General features: G+C 48.2%; 2 protein-coding genes across 4 annotated transcripts in view; one reads left to right on the top strand and one right to left on the bottom strand.

The window, feature by feature from the left end:
- The first annotated feature begins 4,469 nt into the window (after positions 1-4,469).
- On the top strand, positions 4,470-14,511 carry LOC307197731 (uncharacterized protein). 2 transcript variants are annotated; one of them, XM_079943983.1, is made up of 6 exons: positions 4,470-4,483; positions 5,509-5,640; positions 7,145-7,230; positions 8,005-8,186; positions 12,749-12,889; positions 14,195-14,511. In XM_079943983.1, the coding sequence occupies exons 2-6, from the start codon at positions 5,564-5,566 to the stop codon at positions 14,348-14,350; spliced, it is 642 nt and encodes a 213-aa protein (XP_079800109.1). In that variant the 5' UTR covers positions 4,470-4,483; positions 5,509-5,563; the 3' UTR covers positions 14,351-14,511. The 2 variants fall into 2 exon arrangements, 1 of the variants encoding a protein (XP_079800109.1); XR_013831496.1 differs by lacking the exons at positions 4,470-4,483; positions 5,509-5,640; positions 7,145-7,230; positions 8,005-8,186 and adding an exon at positions 13,747-13,869 and having other exon boundaries at positions 12,386-12,889; positions 14,195-14,325.
- Positions 8,378-18,125, bottom strand: part of CDK5RAP1 (CDK5RAP1 mitochondrial tRNA methylthiotransferase) — a 73,631-nt gene continuing 63,883 nt past the window's right edge. The window contains exon 14 of one of the 2 annotated variants that reach the window (XR_013831493.1): positions 8,378-8,412. The gene's annotated coding sequence lies outside the window, so the exon portion shown is untranslated. Of the gene's footprint in view, positions 8,413-13,061; positions 13,445-18,125 lie in introns of those variants that run through there. The other variant, XR_013831494.1, reaches the window with a different exon arrangement.

The raw sequence follows: 18,125 nt of genomic DNA, 5'->3' as shown, positions 1-18,125 counted from the left end.
TCCAGCTGGCCTCTGCCTTGCAGTTCCAAAGGCTGCATCTCCTGGCAGCACACCCTTGCCCACCTGGAGCGCCCCCTGCCTGCAGGCTCTGGGGTCCCAACTATGCCGCTTGGCCACCTGGGCTGAGGCTCAACAGGCAGGAACCAGTACAAACGTACTGTTTGAAATATGGAAGTATTTCCCTACTAGTTGGTAAAGAGCCATGACTTTAAGCCCCCCAGGTGCCTACCCTGGCCACTATGGAGCTTCCCCCAGGACCCCCAACCCTTGTCCTCCTCAGGATTCAGAAACCTCCATGGTTTTAATGTCTCACAATGTCACACAGCCACGTTAACAGCTGTTGGGCACACTGCTTGCTAAGTGCTTTGTGCATATTGAGTGCATTCCCCACAACAATCTATGATTGTCCCCCATTTTACATATGAGAAAACTGAGGCACGGAGAGATCAAGTAACTTGCTCAGGGTCACACAGTCTGGAAGTGGCAAAGCCCAGAATTGAAGAGAGCCCACTTGAGAGGGAAGGACATTTCAGGCAGAAGGAACCGAAAGCACTAATGTGAGATGGTGGGGGTAAGGCTGTGTTCAAGGACTAGCAGATCTAGAGCGAGGGGGAGAAGAGAGGGAAAGAAAGCTGGAGAGATGGCTCTAGGAGAGGCAGAGCTGGGAGAAGCTAGCCAGTGGCTCCCCAGTGAGGTGGCCAGTGGGGTTCCCAGCTCTGTGTCCCCAGGTCCTGGCCAGGAGGATGCTGCTGTTCTGGGGGTCACTGCTATGCTGGGGGCTGCTGCCCCAGGCCCCAGGGGAGGCCCAGCACCTAGTCTTCTTGCACTTCAGCAAGGATCAGCTGGAAACAGGTAGCTTTTTAAGGGGTGGGTGGCAGGAGGCAGGAACTCAGGGAAGAGCAGGGGTGGAAGGTGATACCACCTCCCTGCTCAAGCCTTTTCCTCTTCTGGCCTCCCCATCACCAGCAGCAGAATTTGCCTTCCTTTGCCCAGAGCTGACCCCATCCTTCCTCTGCTCTAACACTTGCTGTGGCTCCCTAGTACCTTCAGGAGAAGCTCCAAGCTCTTCATCCTGGTTTTCAAGGCCCTGCCTCTCCAGCCTCTTCTACCACCACCTGCCCTGACCGCCCCTATAGACTTTCCAGCCTCCTTCCTTTGCTTGTGCTATTCTTTCTCCCATTCTCAACACAATGGATTCTGATTCACCATTTAAGGCAAAGCTCTAATAGTCCCAGTTTCCCCAGCAGGAGTCTCCTTCCACTGGGTTCCCACAGCCCTTTGGTGAAGCTTCATCTATGGCCTTATCCAAGCGTACTGTACTTGTCCTGTCTGTCTGTCTGTCTTTCTGTCTCTCCCTAACTCTTGGCTGTGAGCTATTTTTTATCCATTCACCTCCTTCCCCATTCAACACAGTCCAACCTCACTGATCTTTCTGTTTCATATACTCACCAGGCTCATTACCACCTCAGGGCCTTTGCATGTGCTGTTCCCTCTGTCTACGTTGCTCTCTCCCCAGGTCTTGCAATAGTGGATTTCTCCACTTCATTCAGGTCTCAGCTCAAATGCCTCCCCTTCAGAGAGGCTCTCCCTGACTACCCTATCTAAAGTAGACCTTCCCCCTAGTCATGCTCCAATCCGACTCCATTTTATTTTCAAAAATTGCCTTGCTTGCTTATCTGAGGGCTCAATTGTTTTCTGTGCCCGCCCCCACCCCCCCACCCCTGCTCCTAGAATGAACCCCACGGGCCCTGAGCCCAGAAGAGAGTAAGTGCTTCATAAGTACCTGTTGCTAAATGACTGTCTAAATCGCTGGCTCGGGGCAGGTGCTGGTGGGCCTTTGTTGAACGACTGAATGAAAGGTGAGCCCCACCCTGAGAAGGGCCTTGTCCTCAGACATTTCAGGCCTGCTCTCGAAACACCATGTCCTGGACCGTGTGGCCAGGATCCCTGTGATGGGGGCCACAAGTGAAGGAGTCGCCATCCTGGACCACCTGCCCTTCGTAAGAGAAGGCCTCTCCAAAGAGAGCAGTGGGCTTGATCTGTTGCTGGTCTGGGACCTGCTCTCGGGGCAGAGCTTCCCCCTGCTGGGGGAGCTGCTCCAGTTGGGTGGGTGAGTGGCCTTCTGGCTTTTCTTCCCCCTCAGAAACAGTGTTCTCACCTTGTGGGTGGGTAGGAGGCCCCAGCGTCGTCGGAGCTTTTCTCCAGCCTGGAAAGCCCTCAGCAAGTACATTTTTATTGTCCCTAAACCTCTTGAAGCCACTTGAAATCCTCCAAGGAACAAAGCAGAGTCTCAACCAGGGATCTTAGCCTGGCAGCCCTCCAACCCTCCACATTCAGCTTATACCTGGGTATTGCAAACTCCCATAGTATTTTTTTAATATTTTAGTGACTTGCCAATATATAAAAATCTGGAGTGTTTTAATAAAAATCCAGATTTTCTGATTGTATTAGTTTGCTAGGACTGCCATAACAAAATACCACAAACTGAGTGGCTTAAACAACAGAAATTCAGGAGACTAGAATTCTGAGATCAAGGCGTTTTCCATGTCTCTCCCCTAGCTTCTGGAGGGTTGCTGGCAGTCTGGTTTTCCTTGGCTTGCAGAATCATCACCTGATCTCTGCCTTCCTCTTCACTTGGCAATCTCCCTGGTTGTGTGTCTCTGTCTGTGTCCAAATTTCCCCTTTTTATAAGGACACCAGTCACATTAGGCTAGGGGCCCACTCTACTCCAGTACGATCTCATCTTAACTACATCTGCAACAACCCTATTTCCAAATCAGTTCACATTATAAGGTGGGGATTAGGAACTCAATATATGAATTGGGGGACTTCCCTGGTGGTCCAGTGGGTAACACTCCATGCTCCCAATGCAGGGGGCCTGGGTTCGATCCCTGGTTGGGAAACCAGATCCCGCATGCATGCTGCAACTAAGAGTTCGCATGCAGCAACTAAGAGTCTGCATGCTGCAACTAAAAAGCCTGCATGCCGCAACTAAAGATCCCGTGTGCCATAACTAAGACCCAATGTGCCCAAAATATTTATATATATTTATATATTTATATATATATATATATATATATATGTATGTGTGTGTGTGTGTGTGTGTATATATATATATATATATATGAATTGGGGGGGTGGAAGGCAGACACAATTCAACCCCTAATAGCAACTCTCTCTATAACAAAGATCTGGCCACACCTGGCCTGACCTCCCACGTGGCAATCATTGGTGTAGGATCTGTAGTCCCTAAGTCAGTCCCCAGACACCTCCTCCTCCACTCCCTTTACATTACCTGCTTGGCCCTGAAGGCAAATGAGTTGGAGACTTCTGGCAAAATAAGTACCAACATAAATGAATGATATTTATGTAGGTTGGGGCAGGGGTTCCTGCAAGGTCAACTATGTAGCCACAGGTAGGCCTCCGAATCCATCCCCCAGAATGAGGAGGGAGAGCCAGATGGGTCCTAAGATGATAGAGTCCAGAAGAAGTTTTCTGATGGGGGTGAAATGAAATGAAAAGCTAGGGCCTGGGGTGGGTAGGGGTGCTTCCCAGAGAGGCCTGGGAGGAGGGTGCTAGGCCCAGCACCCACACCTGCCCCAGCCCATTCCAAGGCCTAGGACTAGCCACCACTCACCCCTGCCTGTGCATTTGCACCACCTCTACTCACCCATCCTGGCACAGGGCATCAGCTTGGGAGGGCCGTAGGAAAAACCCCACATGGTCCAAGTCATTCTTCAAAAACCTCTGGAAGGTGCCATGGTGGAGGCAGCCTTTGGGGAGCCCAACCCATCCAGGTCTTCCTCCAGCACTGGAACTTGTTGCTGCCCACTCCAGTGGGCACCAGGTAAGTCACCAGCTTGTATCTAATGTTCAAAAAGTACATAAAACTCTGGGTTGCTCTTAGCTCAGGGAGATGCGAGGACCTGAGGCCATCATGGGGAGCAGAAGTTTCACGTCCTCCTTCTTGGATGCTCAGCAGGGCCGGTGGTCCCTGAGTGGAAGGCAGTGGGATCACCAGCCGTCTTGCTCTCTCTGACTCCTGCCTGCTTGCGTCTTTTTTGCAGAACCCTTATATTTGAATTCAGACCTGTTTATAATGTGCACGGACAGGTCCTCCACTGTATTCTCCTCATTTTGTAGAGGGTGACACTGACGCCTGGAGAAGGAAAGGGACTTTCCCAGGTCTTCAAGGCTTAGAGGCTGTAACTAGAGCCCAGTGTTCTGCAGCTGGGCTGAGGGTCAGGGAAGGGGTTGTCCCAAAGCAGCCCCCACCCCTCCTGGGGTCTGCCCCTATTCTAGCCAATACAGACACACTCCACAGAGTCACAGGGGCCTTACCAGGCCATACAAACAACACCCCCCAACCCACTCACAGGTTGGTCACAGAAGATGCCAAAGGCCCTGATGTCACCCTACAAATCCTGACTGACAGCTTGCTGCAAGTCACATTGCGAAGCAAACTGTACCTCTCGCTCTAGAGGTGAGTGTGTGCTCTGGGGGCTTCCTCTCCACCTCCCTCGGTTGCCATGCAAGGCTAGCAAAATTCTGCTGCCTATGTCACCAAAAGGGTTACAATAATCCTTTCCACTTGGGCATGTTTCAAAGTCACTTTTTTGTGATGGGGAAACTGAAGCACCAAGTAGGAGAGGGACCTGCCCAGGATCACACAGTGAAATCTGCAGCAGAGGCTGAGATAAAACCCTCTGACTTCCATGTCAGGGGACATGTGCCCCATCTGAGTAAAAGGCAGATGCTTTCATGGGATGATCCAAGGAGGGTCTGGTTCAAGCTCACCTTGGGGTCCACCACGCCTGGACGCCAATCCCACTTACCATCCAGGCAACTTGAGTAAGGGTGTCTGTCCTCTGGGCCTCATCCACAAAGTGTTATGATCAAGTCCCCTACTGCCCTTGGCTGTTATAAGAGTTCACTGCTAATCTAAGAGCTCAGACCGCTCACTAAACTGTGGAAGATGATGCCAACCTGGGGTTGTAAACACAACAGCCAATAAAGGGAGTGATTTGCACATGAAACAGGAATATTCTTACATGCCCCTTAGGAATATGCCCACTGTCTTTTTTTGCGTGTGTGAAAGATGGCATTTTTTGTCTAGCTTCCCTTTTTAATAGAAAAGTGAGCACAAAGAAATATTTTCTTCACCCGGATGTGGGCACAGAGAAATATTTCTCTGCTATACAATAAACATATCATCACCCTTATAATGATGTGCAGTAAAAATGCAGCTTGACCCCTGGCCTGGTGGGGACTGTAGCAAACAGGAGAGGATGTGGCCCATCTCAAGGTCACATCAGCCGCCTGTGAGGATGCTGGCCGAGAGTTTCCAGATCTTTTAGGTTTTCCAAAGTTTGAACCCTGTATTTTTAATGAACTCTTCCAGTTTTTCATTTGAGCCCTCCAGACAACTGCAGGCCCCACCAGCCTGTGACTTCTGGACTCAGTCTTGGGCTGCGGCTTGGAGCCTGCCCAGACATGCTGCCCCTACAGGATCCTGTGGTTCAAAGTCACCAACAACATCTGCATCTGGGTACGGCTGGAGCAGATGGGGAACAAGACCAATGTGGCCTTTGAGGAGTGCCACACCCCACCAGGATACCTGAGCACTGAGGTTCTGGAGCAGTGAGTACCTACCCCCTACCACTCCTGCACCCAGCCCTTCACTGAGCCTCTCCCCAGAGAGTCTCAGTCTTAGGCTGCCTCTCCCCAGCCTAAGCTGTCTAGAGTGACCAAGGGTGTCAGGGACACGGTCATCTCCAAGACCACCAACTGTACACACCACCCATCAGTATCTCCTGCCTTCACATTGAATGTTATGGCCAAAGTGTGCAGCCACGCAGGTCAAACCTTGGCTTGGCTGCTCGCTAACACCAGGAGCCCTGGCCAAGCTATTAGGCTTCCAGGAGCCTCAGTTTTCTCACCAATAAACAGGATCACAGAACTCAGCCAGCACGGGGTGGTTGTGGGGAAGAGATGGGCTAACCCCTGTGAGCTACTTAGCACACAACCTGCCGCATAAAGTGGCCATTGCTTATGATTCTTAATATACCTAACAAAAAAGCCACCTCCTCCAGGAAGCCTTCCATTAACTTCCACTCTGGGATTTGAAAATCCCAGAGACCTTTATTAGAGAGAGAAATAAAGCAAGAGAGGCATAAAGGGACAATCAGGAAGAAATAAAGTGGAGGAGGGCAAAGTCTAGAAGAGAGAAAGCAAGAATGGGAAACAACAGAAAAGGAAAGGGGAGAAAGAGGAGAGAGGAGAGGAGAGGGACACCAGGCGGGGAAGGAAGCAGCCACCCTGAGCTTCCCTGTTCACAGGCCCACTGGGGCTTTCCTCAGCCCTGCCCTGGACTCCCCTCTCTGGCCTCAGTCTCCCCTTCCATGGTGTCTCAGACCCCACCTGCTCTCCCCGCCTCTAAAATGGACCCCCTCTGGGTGAACAAAGCTCTGGGTTTAGTGACAGATGTCCTGGATGAGGCATTGCCCTTCCTCCTACAGAAGATAGTAAGCTGCTCATTCCCCCCGCCCCACCCCCTGAGAGAGGGGTGTGACCCCATGGGACAGCCCCTTGATCTCGCCCTGACCTCAACAATGACCCCCTCATGCCTTCCCTCCAGGGGTGTCCCCTGGCCACAGCCCTGCTCAACTCGCTGCTGGAAGACCTGTTACACATCACTCTGAGTTCGTAGCTCCCAGCCAAGGAAGGGGCTTATCTGCTGTCCCCCTACTGTGTGCCAGGAACTCTTCTAGGCTCTGGAAATATGACGGGAAATAAAACAGTCAAAGCTTTCCCACGGGGAGCCTACTTCCTAGAGGAGGGGGAAAAGGGCATTATGCCTTATGACCTTGGTAAATCATTTCCCCCCCCGAGCCTCAGTTCCCCAGTCTGTAAAATGGGATTAATCACAGGCTCACAGAATGGACTGTTGTGATAATACATAAAACCTGGCACAGAGTTATGGCTCAATAAATGCTCATTGTTACAAGAAGCTGAGGCCCAGCCCACAATGAACTTCAAGCTAAGCAGAGAGGGAGAAGAAATTTCTTGCTGCTTCAGTGCCTCTCCATGCCCTTCCCTCCATCCCCCAGGGAGGCTGAGCCCCAGTTCCATTTCCTCATTGCAGCCCCAGCCATCTCCGGCCCGGAAGATTTCCAGCACTATGTCACCAGCACAGAATTCACGGAGGAGGCCATCCTGATGAAAGTCCAGGTGAGCAGCCCCTGGCCAGGGCAGACCCTCTGAGGATGTCCACTGGTCTGGGGGAGAATGGGCACAGAGGAAAATGAGGTGGGGCTTCTCTGGATAGGAGGCAGAGGAGAAGGAGCAAGCGAAGGAAGTGGTGGGCAAAAGAGGAGGAGAGAGGGGAAGGGAGAAGAAAGGGCAGACCAGGCAGGCCCCACCCTCTGGAGCTCACACTGAGCCTGGGAAGTCCCGCTCAACCCTGGAAAGGTGGAGAGGCCACGGGGCTGTATGTCCCACAAGTGAAAATTAGGCTCCAACAAAAGGGCAGATGGGGTGGCTCAGAACAGCAGGACCGCGTGTAACACCCAGCTGGAAGGGACCCCTCAGATGGGGAAACAAAGGCCCAGAGAAGGGATGAGGCTGGCTGCCCCTCTCCTCCATGGGATGGTAGCAGGTGAGTCAGGAGGACAGGAGGATTTGAGTGGATAGGAAGGAGGCACTGTTAACAAAGTCACGGAGAAAAGAATGGGGTTACATGAGGGAGAAGCAAAACCCAGCTCCACCTCTTACCATGTATAGGATCTTGAGAAAGTCACTTCACTCCTCTGGGCCTCAGCTTCCTCATCTATCAAATGGTTTCCATCTCGTGGTGCTGTTGCGAGGTCAAAATGAGATTGTGCCTGTAAGTGTTCAGCGCTGTGTCTGGCACATACTGAGCCCTCCATATGTTAGCTGTAACCAGTTTTTGCCTGAGGAGACTGTTCCCTCTGAATTTCTCCTTCCTCCTTCATTTTTCTAAAGCTTATGATCCCTGCAGCCCAGGCCAGAGAGCCCCAAGGCCTGACCACCTGGCCCCCAAGCCCCTCCCAAAGTTAGCCCCGGGCAGCCTGGCAGACCTGGTCTTTTCACTGCAAACCTACAATGACATCCTGTCCTGCCTCTACACCAGCAAGGAGATACATGTGAACCTCCAGGACCCCATGGTGAGTGTTTGAGAAAAGTACATTACTGCTCTACTTTTCACATGAAGAAACCAAGGCCCAGGTGGCATAAGTGCCTTCCTGGGTGGGCCTAGGTAAGTCACTTCCCCTCTCTGGACCTCACCTGGAGAACTCTTATTCAGCTTTCAGAACCCAGTATAGAAGTTCCTTCTTCTGGAAAGACTTCCTTGAACACCCCTTTGTTGTTCCTCTCTTCATAACATTTATGCTGCAAACATGTATTGAAGGCCTACTGTGTGCCATGCCCTGTGCACACAGGGTCCCTGCCCTTTCACAGATCAAAGTCTACTGGAGGAATAGAAACTGAACAAGAAAACAGATAAATAAAATAATGTATCTTATTTATAATAAGCAGAGCAATGGATCAGCAAGTGTGTGGTGGAGGTGAGCGAGCTATCCTGGACACTGTAGTCAGTGAATACATCTCTGAGGAGGTGGCCTGAATGGTGGCAAGGAGGCGCGCACACACACACACACACACACACACACACACACACACACACACACAGACACACACACACACAGAGACACACACACACACACACACACACACACACACACACACACACACACACACACACACACACACACAGAAGTCAATGGGAAGAGCAAGTTCCCAGGGTCGATGAGGGCATCACATGAGGGAGAAATACACATAGATCACTGCTCAGAAGCCCCCAGCAGCTCCTCATCGTGCTCTGAATAAAGTCAAGTCTCCTCTCTGCAGCCCCAGGGCCTCGTGAGATCTGGCTCCTGCACACCTCTCTAGCTCTGTCTCTTCACCCACTATGCTCCAGCCACACAGGATGGGCTGATGCTCACCTCAGGGCCTTTGCACATGCCGTCTCCCTGCCTGGAACACTCTTCTCTCCACTGTTGGTCTCTGTGCGAATGTCATCACCTCAGGGAGCTGCTCCCTGACCACCACATGTAAATATCTAAAGTAAGCCTTTTCTCTCTCCCTCACCCAAAACCTCTCTCTCTTTCTACTCTGCTCCCTTCGAAATACTGATCTCACTGTGTGTATGAGTAAAGTTATATATGCGAAGTTGTATATATACATATACACACATATGTATATTTGTGTGTGTTCATTTATTTAACTTTGTGTGTTCACTGTCTCTCCAGTTTGGGGACGGGGACTATGAACAGTATACTCTCTGAAGGGTACACAGGGTGTGCTCAGTAAACACTGAAATATGAAATCCCAAGATCTATATCTGGAAGAGATCTAATGTTATTGCTCCATTATTAACATGGAGAAACCAAGGCCCAGATAGGGAAAATGACTTTCCCAAGTCACCCAGCAGGTAGGATCAGGACTGGAGCCAGGGCTCCTGCCTCCCCATACTGTTCCCTCCTTTCCACACAGGTGTGGCAGCTCTGAGACTAGAAGTGAACCCTGTGATTCCATGTCTACAGAAATTCTTACACCAGTGGATGAGGGTACATGTGCAAGGGTGTTCTTTGCAGCTTCACTTGTTACCGGGTGAAAAATAAAGTTAACCTAGGTGTCCATCAATAGGGAATTGGTAAAATAAGTCAGGTAATGGCTATATAAGGTGGAATTCTATGCAGCTGTTTAAAAGAAAGGGGTTGTTCTATATGTACTGATGTTGAGAGGAACAAATAAGGTGCAGGACCATCTGGTTAGAATGTTCCCATCTATTCATTCTTCTATGTGTGTAGAAAACAGTCTGTCAGGATATACTCCAAAATGTCAATAGTGGTTACCCCTGAGAATAGGATTTAGGAGAAAAGGGGAAGAAGTGTTGGGATGGACTTTCATTTTTACTGTATACATTTTATAGTGTCTTCTATAATGATTTACGACTTTCAAAAATCAATGGATTGGGGCTTCCCTGGTGGTGCAGTGGTTGAGAGGGCCTGCCGATGCAGGGGACGCGGGTTCGTGCCCTGGTCCGGGCAGATCCCACATGCCGCGAAGCAGCTAGGCCCGTGAGCCATGGCCGCTGAGCCTGTGCTCCGCAGCGGGAGAGGCCACAACAGTGAGCGGCCCGCGTACCGCCAAAAAAAAAAAAAAAAAAAAAACCACATATGAAAGGCCATAATCCTGATGCCAACCAAGACAACTGTGGCTCAGCCGGGCCTATTAAGACCTCTTCACACAGAGGTCATTAAGAATTTGTCCCTGCCTTATGACCTACAACTGCGATCCCAGCCAAGCCTTGGCCAACCTTGAAAGGGCCCTCTCCTTCAAGAGTCGGCAGGTCAAATCATTTAGAGCTTGGGAACAAGCACTGTCCTTGTGCCCAGCCTGAGAAACCACACCTGCATGAAACACCTTCCCACGGATCCTGGATTAGCAGAATTCAAAGGCTGCCCCACCTTCGAAAGCTAAAGGACAGAGACACAAAGAACTGGGAGGTCCCAAGGGCCGTCAGAGGTTGCATCCCTGATGTGCCCCTTCCCGACCTCTGGAGTTGGGTTCATTCTCTGGGTCCAAAAAATCAATGGATGCACTGAAATCAAAGTTCACCCACCAACAGGTGTCACAAATTTCACCTAAAAGATGATTCCATTTCCCTCAAATGTCCAAGAAAAATAAGACCCAGGACAGTTGGGTTTTGTCTTCTGCTTATCATCATGTATAGGTTCTGCCTAGGTTCTGCCCTCTGGAAAAGGTCAATGTCATTTGTTCTATGCATTTAACATTCCAGCCAATTCCAAAATGGGATCTTTGGCAACTGAAACTGTAGCTGAGGTTCACAGTATGAGAGCAGTGAAGTTGGGGAGGGCCCTGCAGCAAAATGCTGAGCCTGAAGGCAGGGACCCAGCCCAATCCCCACCCCAGCCCCTACTCCCCCACTTCAGGCATTAACCATCCCATCAGTCAAAATCGCCTCCCTCTCCCACACTCTTGCATTGTAAAGCTGTGGGAATACCACAGCATGATCATAACAGGACGTACAAAATCACAAAACATCGAGTGGTAGGAACCTAACAGAGAACTGGGCCTTCTCTAAATTATAGGAAAAACCTGAGGCCCAGAGAATAGGCTCTAGAATTTGGGGAGCTATTAAATGAGACAATAAGTGAGAAGGAGCCTGGGCTAGAGACTGGAAAATCCTGAATTCAGATGAGCACCACAGCAGGCTACTGACACCATTCAAGCCTCATTCCTGAGGCAATTAGGGAAAGGAAAAGGGGCTGAACAAATCATGTAACAACCATGTTTAAAATCCCCCAGGACTGCATTCATGCTCTTGTCTGCCTGAGACACTGTGTACTTTCCAATCCTCCTGCACCCATTTGGATCCTTCATATCACACACATCTGATACAAAATGTCACTTGACATGGAGGCCATCCCCGAACACCCTATCCAAAGGGACCCCATACCCACTCCCTCAGATCCCCTGTCTAGTATTGGTCACTCAATGCTGAGTGCCAACTATGACCAAGGCGTGACACTGGCACCACAGAGTGAATCTCCCAGGCTTCAACCATAACACCTAAAAGCCTGCCATAGGGGCCGGCCATGTATTCACTTCCATATGTACAATCCCTGTGAGGCATTACAACGATGACCATTTCTCGACCAGTAGGACGTGTCCAGCACAGGTCTAGACACTCAACGGACAATACATAAGAAAACAGAAAGTGCCGACTCACCCACCCAGGGAATGCAAATCTAGGCCATGAGGAGAGGCAAGGTTTTGGACCCACTTCTGTGAATCCATCTGTATTAAACATCCTGAGTATAGATATATTTAAGTACAAAGAAATACAGATATTAATGATGGGGAAAGAAAAAAAAACTAGAAAAGAACAAAAAGGAAATATCTGAGTCAAGCATGAGATTAGAAAATTCTCAAAAAATGTAATGGTGTACAAAAATGCTTATGAAGGTACTGTTAATTTTTCAAAAGCAAAATAAAAATGACATTAGGTCTATGCAAACAAAAAAAAAAAAAGGAGAAATACCAGTGCCGTCACTCAGAATCTCTTTTCCCTTCTTCATACTTCTCTGAACTTTTCCTGCCATGTGGGGTCTGTATTTTATAAACAGAGAGCGAAATGCGTATGAAAGGAAGAGGAATTATTCAATGGAGGCCAGAATTCCACAGATAAGATGAGCCTTGCTTGAGCTTGCTTGAGAAGAAAGTCATTCTAAGGTTGGGAGAACTGTGAGTTACGTATAAACATGCATACACACACACGTTACTTGAAGCACTACTTAAATGGAGGAATTCACCTGAAAAATGAAGATGTGTGGCTTCTCCTGGAAAATCAGAGGTCTGGGGGACCGAGCCGTCTGCTTCAGGGCTAATCAGCTGGAGAGAGCAGTGCTTCCTCCTCTCTAAGGGGCTCCTCTCTCCGTCTCCACAAACCCCGCCACGCCCCCACGGTCCTGCAACATGGAGGCTGAGAGGTCAACTGCCCTTTGCCTTCATGCTCATCCACTGGGGTGCTCACACCGGGCCACCTCACTCCTCAACATCAGAGCCAGGCCTCCAAAGATACTGAAATTGATGGTAGTCTCACATGATAACAGGGATTTTTCTCTTGTTCTCCCTCTAGACCCACTTTAACCAAAATACATCCCCTGTGCCTGGAAGTCCCCTTCCTCCAGATCCTAAAAATGTCAACACTGCTGTAATTTTGTCCCAAGAAATGCTCAAGGAAATCATCACTAACAGTGCCAGGCAGAGCTCTGTCAAGGTAAGCCTTACCCACATGGCTCCTCCACTCTCCTCTTTGCTTAAGTCTAGTCTATCAACCTCTAAGTTTGAGAAGGTAGAAATACAAGTAGGTTCTGGAACATTCTTCCATAGATAAATATGAGGAAATGCTATGGGATACATATTTTCCCTTAATGGTCATATAAGTGGGTCCTTGCTTACACTGGGGAAAAGGAGAAAGCAGGGGCACAGGAGGACAAATGTTTTCTGAGTGTCTCCTACGTGCCAGGTACAAAGCCAGGTGTCTTTACATGATGTCATTTCGTCCTCACAACAGCACTGAGAGGTAGAGCTTCTTATTCCCACTTTACAGGTGACCAAAGTGAGAGAAGCAACTTACCAATAGTCAAAGCATGTGCAAGGGGGTGGGTTTATCTACATATGAGGTATTCACTTGCCCCCCGCCCCAAAAGCGGTAGAAGGCAGTAGTTACAACAAAATACTAACCTTAAGTCCTCTCTGTGTCAGGCTCTATTTCAGCAATGTACAATGTTTCCTTACCAGAGTCTCCCAAAATCATCAAGTGCAGAACTATCTGCCACAAGAGCATAGAAAGAAACGGGCTTTAAACAGGATGAGGAGTAACAGAAAATGTGTCTCTGTGTTATATGCCCCACTGTCCTTCCGAGAAAGGAAATGAGATAAAGGGAAATGTCTGGAATTAGTGTCTGTGTGGTCATATCACCTGTACCAGCACCCAGCAAGGTGACCAATGCATACTGCAGGATCAATAAATATTTAAATAAAAGAACCAAGCAATGCATGGATATCTCGCAATGTAACATCCTGCAGTCCTTCTTCCTCTCCACACTCTAAATGATGACTTCTTTACAACAGATGAGTAACCTAGGTGCAAAGATCACCAAAATAGTCTACAACCACCTGTCAAGAAACAAAATCCACGCCACCTACTGGGTTGACATGGAAAAGGATGGTGAGAAGTTTGCCACTGGGCAGACGGTGAGTGCTAAGTAACAAATCACGACTGAGCTGTGAGGAGGAACTAGCAGGAGCAGAGGTCACATGGAAAGAAGAGTGTTCTGTAGGGGGAACTCATACCAAAACCCTGGGGGCCACAGTGCCTGTGTGTCCCTAGGAGGAGGAGACCAACCAGGCTGGTAGGCTCAGCCTTGAGGGAAGACTAAACAGGTGGTCCCCTGAGACCCAGTCATCTCCACTCCAGGCCTCACCTGTGACCTTGTTGGTCATATCACAATATGACATGTTTGCTGAGTAGCGTGGTGAAGGTATTTTTTTAACTCATGTTTGTTTTATATTAATGCAGGATTTAATCATCTCCCATGCATGCAAGATTTCAAAAGACAAACTGATAGCGGACATCAAGATTGAGAGGTACTTGTCTGTAACTACAAACCCCTCAACATTCGTCAGCACAGGAAGCAATATCAAAAACCCAATTCAAATCACATGCGAAGAGTAATGGAGAAGGCCCTTGGGAAATACTTGGATGATCACAGGGAAATCAGAAGGAAGTTTTACTCACGTGCTCTTATTCACCTTAAATTTGCTCTTTCCCCTCTGTATTCAACATTTTAAGGGGATATGGGGATATATGTATTCATATAGTTGATTCACTTTGTTATACAGCAGAAACTAACACAACATTGTAAAGCAATTATACTCCAATAAAGATGTTAAAAAATAAAAGTAAAAGTAAAATTTTTTTAAATAAAAAATAAATTTTATACGTGACTTTAAGAAGCAACTGAACTGGGACTTCCCTGGTGGCGCGGTGATTAAGAATCTGCCTGCCAATTCAGGGGACATGGGTTTGATCCCTGGTCTGCGAAGATCCCACGTGCCATGGAGCAACTAAGCCCATGCGCAACAACTACTGAGCCTGCACTCTAGAGCCCATGTGCCACAACTACTGAGCCCGCATGCCACAACCACTGAGACCTCATGCCACAACTACTGAAGCCCATGAGCCTAGAGCCCGTGCTCCACAACAAGAGAAGCCACCGCAATGAGAAGCCCGCGCACCGCAACAAAGAGTAGCCCCGGCTCACCGCAGCTAGAGAAAGCCTGCGCACGGCAACAAAGACCCAACACAGCCAAAAACAAATAAATAAAATTTTAAAAAAGAAGCAACTGAACTAATACCTAAACTCTACTTTAGAACTGGTTAATAATTTTTATTTAAAAATAATTTTTCCTTGTATTTTGTTTCCTGACAGCTCTCAATACAGAGTGACACCCCCTGAGGCTGTAAGTCGATTTGATTTTCAAAACATTTATCTATAATAGAGGAGAAATTATTTTAAAGCCAGGCACTCAGTGAAACGGGGACTCTGCAAAGGAAAAGATCACACAGACTAGATCACAGGCACAATGTGGAGCAGGACTGCAGGCTCCAAACCTAGGTTCTCTCTGGGAAGCTCTTAAAACTTGGTTCCCCAAGCTCAGTACTGGAATGCCACATTCAGTCGGTGACCTAAAGGAAGGCCTAGAGTCTGTGTTTTTTTAGTGTTGGGTGATTCTCATACACCAAGAAGTCTTGGGGGTCCACTGGAAGGAAAAAGATGATCTAGATTCTAATTTTGCCTTGGCTCACAGGAGGATATCCAGCCTCCCATAGCCTCACACTTCCCATCAGAGGTTTTCAGTCCTTGTTCTACAGAGCAAGCACATGGAGCCCCAGACGAGACCTGGGAGGTACGCAAGTGGGGAGAGCAAGGGTGGGACCCAGGGACCAGGCTCCAGAAAGAGATATGGAAACTTACAGAAGGTTCACCAACCACCTCCGCATTTAAGACATTTGATCTCCCACATGTTCACACTTTCATTCAACAAACATTTAGTGAGCATCACTACGTGTCCAGCCCTAAATCTATAACATGAAGCGGTGATGAGGTCCCAGACTCCAGGAGTGACCCTCTAGTTTAAGCAGGAGGACAGGAACAGATTAAAACCATAAATAAATAAGCCACATCATTAAGAGTCTGGTAACCACACACTGGACGGAGGCACACAATGGGTACCCAGAGGTGAACAACCTTATGTCTATGTCCCATATGTCAGCCGTGAGATAGTGGGGAGTCATGTGAGAGGTAGACTCTGGGAGTCGGTGCAAGCCTGGGGTTGCTTCATCTTATCTGTACCGGGCAGCTATGTGTTAGGCCAAGCTCTGTGCCAGGGAAGGATCACAAAAGGCATGAACCCTGACGCCACATAACTACCCACCTGACAGGGAACACAGACACTCATGCAAATAGCTGTCAATTGAGCATGAAGAAGACAGAGTGGAGGAAGCATGAAATGGAAGGCAGACTGTGGGTTCACTGAGAAAATGATGCCTGAACTCGGCCCTGAAGAAGGAGCAGTTTACCAGAGGGCAAAAGTATGTACCAGGTAGAGGGAACAGGATGTGCAAAGGGTAGGTCGCATGGACACATCGGCCTCTTGAGGGGAATGCATAAGAAGGGAGGTAAACATAGCACCAGCGAGGACGACCAGATCAGGGAGGGACTCAGAATGGATCCAAAGGAAGCACCATCCATCCTCCCCAAAATACTGAATTCACATTTGGCCTGAGGGCACATGGCTGTACCACTGTGCCTACAGCAATGTCTGGAACATAAAAGGAGCCCAAAAAACACTGGTAAAGGAGCCACCTGAGGCATCAAAACCTACTGAAGGGCCTTTGAAAATTCCCAAAGAATTAGAGGCCTGAGAGATAGATTAAGATCCACTTCCCCTCATAGCCTTGTAGAGTACCAGACTTCTTCCACCAGGAAAAAAGCCCATATGTACAGAGGCACCTAAGACCACTTTCCCTGATGTGAGGACTACCTGGGGGACTAGCAGATATACTAACAAAAATGCTCTACCCATCTCTTTCAGATGGACGAGGTGCAAAATGTGATACCTGTGGTTCTGAAGAAACTACTGCTTGCCACTGTTGGTATGTGGAACTAATAACGTGAACACCTACAAGAGTCAGTGTCACAAGAAAGGTACAAACATGGGAAACCACACTCCAGAATGTGACACGGCGTCTGATCACTGTGATTGAAAAGCACTTTTTTGTTTTTAGATAGAGACTTCAGCATCTTGAGATGGCAAAACATGAAAAACAAATCAAAATGTCCCTTCTACACTTCCAAATGAAATCCAGCCCACTAGGTGTTTTCAGAACAACAGCATCATGACAGGAAACAGGGACCAAGTCACCTAGTCACATAGATACTGGGGTTTGAGAAATGCAAGAGTGTGAGTTCATAACCCTTATAACCATCAAGAGATATGATGCAAAATGCCATCTGTACATATTTATGATGAACTCTAGGGGGTTCAATGTACTGCAAATGAAATCAAAATAGTAGGGCTTAATTCTTCTGTTTTCTCAAGGTAGGGAGGGGAGACATGCCGGCATATCTCTTGGTATCAATTCTCCGCGCATATAATGTCCATCAGATTTCCAGCTAGTTCTAGGGTCCTTGAGAACTCACCCTCACACACACAAAAGACTGGGAGAGACTATGCCTTAACTCAAATCCCTCCATTGAATGAGCAGGGGAGAGATTTCTCCTAGAGCCATACACTGCCCAAAGATATCCTCCAGCTGACTGTGGCTAAAACAACCCAGCCTAGTCATTGTTTCTTTCAACTCATATCATAAGATGCTCCTTCTTTATTTCAGAAAATTTAAATCAATGGAATATTCCACCAGGAGTAATCTCAAACTCACTAAACAATGCCAAGGTTCAAGTGCTTAAATTGGTAAGAAAAAGAAATATAAACATTTTCCTTTCATGCTAAAGCTCACTCTGCACTTCAGTCTTCAGAGTAACAAAGAGGGGCCAGTGGGCCCTGGCATCACAGTCTGTTCAGGGCTCTCCCACCAGCTCCCTCTGGTCCCCCCACTCTTTCCTAGGTAGATTCATTGCGTACTGCTCCTTCAGTTACCATGTAAGTCCTAACCCTGGATTAGAAACACCCCCACTATATATGCCTAATTCATCTACACTGTCACCTTGTGACTATTGGAGCCTCTCATTCTCTGCCACCCTGACTCAAATTTCCCCTTCTTCCCATCTATCTAACCCTACACTCAGAGAAAACTGAAAAGAGAACTTGTTTTCTGAAAAACATTTAAAAGAACGGGAGTTTTCCATACACAAAAATAAACTCAAAATGGATTAAAGACCTAAATGTAAGGCCGGACACTATAAAACTCTTAGAGGAAAACATAG

This window comes from Stenella coeruleoalba (assembly GCF_951394435.1).
Source record: "Stenella coeruleoalba genome assembly, chromosome: 15".
NCBI lineage: Eukaryota > Metazoa > Chordata > Mammalia > Artiodactyla > Delphinidae > Stenella > Stenella coeruleoalba.
This window is presented reverse-complemented; position numbering and strand designations above follow the sequence as displayed.